At 46.9% G+C, this 6,286-nt stretch overlaps 1 protein-coding gene across 1 annotated transcript; it reads right to left on the bottom strand.

Annotated features, from left to right (window-relative positions):
• Positions 1-238: 238 nt before the first annotated feature.
• Positions 239-1,831, bottom strand: LOC147960134 (F-box/FBD/LRR-repeat protein At2g04230-like). Its single transcript, XM_087533172.1, has 2 exons — positions 743-1,831; positions 239-262 (listed from the first exon to the last, which is right to left on the bottom strand). Exons 1-2 carry the CDS (start codon positions 1,829-1,831, stop codon positions 239-241), a joined length of 1,113 nt encoding a protein of 370 aa, XP_087389298.1.
• Positions 1,832-6,286: the final 4,455 nt, after the last annotated feature.

Raw genomic sequence — 6,286 nt, 5'->3', positions numbered from 1 at the left:
ACAATGCACTCATTCAATATAGCAAGTACATCTCTTCAGACCTATTTTTCAGCATCCACAGTTGAATGGATCTGGCAAATCCAGATATTCAACACCTGTGTTTTTTAAGTCCATGTGCATGTGCTCGCAAGTTGTTGTTAATTTAAGCTCTGCGCAATTAGAAGCCCTTTTGTCCATCTGCAGTACCTCTTCTTGCCGTTTGTAAAATTCACGAGTGAAATCTCTGCGCAGGCCAAACTTAAGCCTGATGGTCAGTAGCATCCTAGCATTGAGAATAAAGAATGTCACAAATTCAGTGTTTGCATCTGTGACATCATAGTCTTCTAGCGTTAATGTCCTCAAACAAATGTCGTGATTATTGAGAAACACCCGCTGCTTTTGGTGCCATTCATTTATTATACCTCTTTGATCCCATCCCCCCCCTAAACACACGAGAAGAGCAAACTTAAGAGTTAGTGCCAGTATATTATGCATATTTTGCGTGGGCTTTCAACGTGTGTGAAATCATCACCTCGATAAACAAGTTTTGCTAGCATTGAAAGCATCGCAGCAAGTCAACAATCTCATCTAGATTAAAGCATGTCTGTGAGATGAACAAGGTTTTGACGGAATCCAGCACCGCGTGTAGGCTACTTATGCAGAGACCCTTCATTGAGCACATAATGTTATATTATTAGCTCGTGGATGTGAATCTCAAGTGCTTTTGAATAACGCAGGTCAAAGTAATGTGCAGAGGAAGTACCTGAATAACTGTAGTCCCAATGACGATATTTGTTTCGTTGGGTAATTCAGAATTTTTTTCCAGTGTGTCCAACACAGGTGCGGACAAAACTGTTATCTGTAGTTGTGCATCTACAGAATCATGTAGCAGTCTCCGGAGGGAAGGCGCATCCTCAATGGTCAGTTTTCCTCCGTCGGAACGAATGCCAATGCTTACAAGCCTAGCTGAGTTTGTTCGTAGATAGCAGAATTTCTTGTTGCAAACAAGCAGCAGGCACTGCAGGGCAGGGCAACCGTGGTGGATGAACTTCCCCAAGGAGACATCCGATATATAAACCTCCACCAGCGAAAGTCTCCTGAGCAGTGGGAGGCAAAGCATTTCTACAAGATTGTCTTCTAGTTTGCACATGGCGAAGGTGATGGTGTGGAGAGACGAGCGAAATCTCGAGATGGATGCCGATGGCGACGACATAGAAGAAGGGATTCTACGTGCTTGCCAGGGCTCTGGGTAGAAGAACTTTGGGAATATATGATAGAACTCTAAAACCTGGAGTTGGCCTAGATTCCGAGACAGGAACAACTCATTGACGCCACAAGGTTCGCACTGGAGGTAGCTTGTCGGGATGCAGAGGCGGCGAACCGGGCCCTTGTGATCGGAGAGGATAGATACAGGAAGATTGAAGCCATCAGCGACAGATTCTCCGCGGCAGTTGCAACTAAGATGTCGGCAGTGAGTTCCGACGTATGTTTCCTGGAAGATTTGCTTGCCCGGGAGAATGCGGATGATTTGGCAACAGATTTTTTCCAGAGATTTGGTAGAACGAGTATCAAGGATCACACGAAAGTCGAGATCGAGTGGTGCGGTGAGCCATATGTGGCGCCACCGAGATGCGAGCACTTGTCTGCGCATGCCTTCCTTTATGGGCAGACAAGAGATGATCTCGCTGAGGATGGCGCCGGGAAGATCACTGATGCGGTCCGGACCAGACTCAGCATGGTTCTCGGATCCAGTGGGCGAGCCACAACCGCTCCTCTTAACGAGCTTAGAGGGCACGGGTACAGCGGCGAACCTCGTCTTCTTGTTGCTAGAGGCACGCTTCTTCATCTCCATTGCCAATCTCGTGCCGCCTCCGTTGCAGGTTTCTGTGCGGTGGATATGGGAAAAGGGTTAGGGTTTTATGATCCATAAAGACGACAATGTATATACGTACCTAATCTAGAAGATTTCTATAGACGTGGTGGAATAGTCACGGCGTGGACAGACATGCGTCTTCACGAGGCACGGGTATCAACTGTCCAGATAGACAGAAGTTTGGTGGGGGAGGCATGTGTCCGAATACTCAGTTAGAGATGCACGGTTGCGCGGTCTATAGAGACACGGGGGTGTGGCGCCACGACATGGGGGCAAATGTCATGTGAGGCACGTGCGTGCAGGCGGTGGAGGCATCTAATTGCAGTCTATACAAGCACGGACCTCGTTGAAGCCTCCACAGAGCCAGCTATCAACTCCCTGGATGCACAAAAGTGTGGTGGCAGAGGCATGCCTGCGAACACTCAGGTGAAAAGACACATTTGTGAAGTCTCTGGATCCACGGAAGTGTGTCTCCAGCGGAACGTAAAAGCCACGGCTCGTGGCACGTGAGGCACAAGGGTGCAGGCTCCGGAGACACCGAAGTCTAGCCTCTACAGGCACGTATGATTGTCAACCCTCTGAATGCACAAAATTTCGGTGGCAGAGGCATGGATCAGAATACTCAGCTATGGAGGTACGGGTGTGTATTCTCTGCAATCACAAGGGTCACGGCAAGTGTCATGTGAGGCACATGTATTGAAACACCAGAGGCACGGAAATGAAGCCTCTTAGGCATGAGTGTCAGCCCAATGGATGCACAAAAGTGTGGTGGCAGAGGCATGGGTGAGAATGCTCTGCTGGAGAGGCACCGTTGTGAGCTCTCTGGACCCGCGGGCGTCTGGCTCCACGGGCACCTAACAGTCACGGCTTATGTCAGCTATGGTGGCACGTAGATGCAGAAAAGTGCCCGACTCAGCATAAACCCTCTCTGGGTGCAGAAAAGTGTGAGCAGAAGGCGCCAAAGTAAGGGCTCTACATGCACGTGTACCAACCTTCTTAATACTCAGTTAGAAAACCACGGTTGTGAAGTTTCTAGACAAAGTCTGACCTTAAGACAAAGAACAGCCGTCATGTCACGAGACACACGGTTTTAGTGGCCTACCAATCACGGACTTGCTTCAGTATTGGAAAGGTTCCCACTAATGATTTCATTATCAGTGGGAACATCGTACTATACTAACAAAGAGTCAGTGTTGTGACGGTAAAATACTCAGAATCTTTCCGCTGAAACATTGACGTTTGCACAGTTACAACACTTTCGTTTGCACAGTTACAACATTTTATAATCAAGGATTGTTATGGCAAGCTTACAGACGGTACAAAATATTACAAGGGTTCTCTGTTCATGTTCAGACGAAACACACGTTCAAAAGGGCACAACAACATGTAACCCTGCAAGCTTGGACAACTTACTCCAGCTCTGTGTTCAGCAGTCACATCTGAATGGGTCCGTCAAATCCAGGTATTCAACACGCGTGAGTTTTAAATAAAAGAACCGGTGCTTGCACGCTCCCGATAATATAAGGCGAGCATGTTCAGAAGCCTTTTTGTTCCACAGAAGATCCTTTTGATGCTTTTCGTAAAATTCTTCCGTGAAGTCTTGGTGGTAGCGATAGTTAAGCCTCATGGTCTCAAGCTTGCTTGCACTCAGAACAAAGAATCTCACAAATTCAATGTTTACCAAGCAGGGTTCATAGTCATCCAGCGTTACTGTCTTCAGACAAAAGTCATCTCGTTTGACAAACGGTCGGTGCCTACGACGCCATATATTTGTTTCTTCGCAACAGAGTCCTCCCTAGATGTACATGAAGAATGAAAATACTTAAGCTCTAAAAACAGAGATTCTGTCGAAAGAGCATCCAGTGTAAGGTATTTATTGGATTCTTTGTAGATACGAGTGTATGTAATACTAAAACATGTCTAGCCACGGGTGTATCAATTTACAGACGAATGTAAGACAAGCCTTTTAAGACATATAGTAGAAGTAGTACAATATGCATGTTACGGGCTTTCAATGTGTGTGAGAATCATCACCTTGATAAACAAGTTCTCAAGGCTTCGAAAGCATTGCATCAGGGAAACGACCACATCCACTTCAAAACACATCTTGATGAGCATAGTCTTGACCGTTTGAAGCACTATTGTCAGGCTGACTGCCGGCAAACCCTGCATGGTGCACGCACAATGATTTTAAAAATTGAACAAAAGGTTCTATTACATGAAATTTGTTTACTCGGACAAATGCAGCTGAAAACTAGGTACCTGGATAATTGTAGGGTTACGCGTGACCTTGGATTCAGAGAAAAAAATCATGGAATTTGCCCACAGTCTCTAGTTTAGGTGCAGACATGACAGTTATCTGCAAGTTTCTGCTGAGAATATCGTTAAGCAACCGCTGAAGTGACGGGGCATCCTCTATAACAAGTTCGCCATGTCCACAGCAAATTCCAATGCTTACAAGGTTATGTGAGTTTATTCTTATGCAGCGGCTTTCCATATTCCAAGTAAGCAGTAGGCACCGGAGTGTGGGGCAACTAGAGTGAATGATGCTTTCAAGCGAGATGTCTGATATACCAACGTCCACAAGTGAAAGTCTCTTGAGCAGTGGTAGTTTAAGAGCCTGAACGTAACTGTCTGGTATTTGGCAAAGAGCAAAGGTGGCGGTGTGTAGGGAGGACACAAACAGAGAGAAGGACGCCGGTGCAAAAGGTGCAGATGATGGGTGTGTGAGTGGTCGTACGACACACTCTCTCATGAAATCTGGGAACATGTAATAGAACTCAAGCACCTGTAGATTGTTCAGTTTGGATGATTTCAACCAGGCGTCGACGGTGGAGGGTCTGGATTGGAGGTAGCACGCCGGTATGCAGAGACGGTGAACTGTGCCCACATGGGCGGAGAGGATGGCATCCGGAAGGGTGGTATCGTCAGTGCCAGATTTTCGAGGGCACCGAGTTTCGAAGTGCCTTTCGCGGGCGAGCTCCCAGGTAGGAGGCGCCACGGAGATTTTCTTGACATGAACTGTTTCTAGAGGCTTAAAAAGACGAGCGGTAGGGATCTCACGGCATTCGAGATTCAGAGGAGCGGTGGGCCATAAAGGACGCCATCGACGAGCGAGGATGCGAGTATGGATGCTATCCCATGGGGAGACGAGAGATGATCTCACCTAGGATGACGTCCGGGAGATCGCTGATGCGGTCCGAACGAGTTTTTCCCCGTGCTCCTCAGATCCGGTGGGCGGACCCTCACTGGTCCCTGCCGGTACCGCCAAACACCCAGAGGAATGCGTCATCGGTGACACAAGCCTTGCCCTCTTGGTACTAGAGGCGTCAGACTCCATCTAGGAGCGACGAGTGCGGTGGATCTGGAAAGACGGTTTGGAGGACGGAGGTGTTGCAAAACACCATTTATCAAAAAAAGTAGTATTTTTTAAGTGATGTCGTTGCGAGAATAGTGACATCGGACAGTGGCAAAAACCCGTAATCCATGCCTCCACTTGGTTGACGCACATGCCTCTCAGAGTAGCGTGTCACTACAAACATACTGAGCACGGACGCACGATCGCAACTCTTCTTTTTGACATGGGACGCACGACCACAAGTATTCTTCCTAATATGGGACCGTGCCTCTGCTTGCTCGACCAACGTGCCTATCTGAGTAGACGACTCAGCTAAAATAATGACAACTGGGAGGCATGACCGTCCCCTCTTATAATATATGACCGTGCCTTGACTAACTTCACGGTTGTGCCTCTCTTACTGCACAAAGTCAGCTAAGCTAATCATAGCATAGAGGCATGACCATGAGTCTTCTTAACACAAGACTGAATCTGCACTAGGTTCAAGTGCCTCTCTGAGCAAACATGCCGAACCGAGAGACACACCCACAACAACAACAACAGCAACGACAACCATGTTTAGGATCACATCTGCTTTCAGTACCATAGTTTGAATAAGAATTTGAACTAATAAGTTCTATTAGGTATGTACTATGATGATTTTAACTTCACTCATAGTTTGAAATAACACACGTACGATACTTAACTCAATACCACAGTAGCTAAAATTTATGTGGTGTAATGCCATCCCTCCATCACTGTACACATATCGCGTCATTCCATTTTTTTGTAAAGACCGGTGATCACAAGTGAGAGCGAGTCCTGCACGCACACAGTGTGCCACTGGATACTGATGAGTACAACGCAATCAACTGTGAGCCTAGCTGCATCTGCAAAAGCAGAAATCCCGGTGATTGCCATCCTTCCATCTTTGTGTATACAGTAGGTGCCAGGCAAATCAACGCTGCTGAAAATTTGTACAAGCCTGATGCTGCCCTTGAGAGGCAAATATCCAAGCTTCATCCTAAGATCATTGGTAACAATAGCTGGGATTTTCTGTACAATAAAAAACTATTCTGGCATTAGAGTACGAAGAC

This window comes from Triticum urartu, chromosome 7A (assembly GCF_056163025.1).
Source record: "Triticum urartu cultivar PI428250 chromosome 7A, HENAU_Tu73, whole genome shotgun sequence".
NCBI lineage: Eukaryota > Viridiplantae > Streptophyta > Magnoliopsida > Poales > Poaceae > Triticum > Triticum urartu.
The sequence above is the reverse complement of the archived record's forward strand: the minus strand, read 5'-3'. Positions and strand labels throughout refer to the sequence as shown.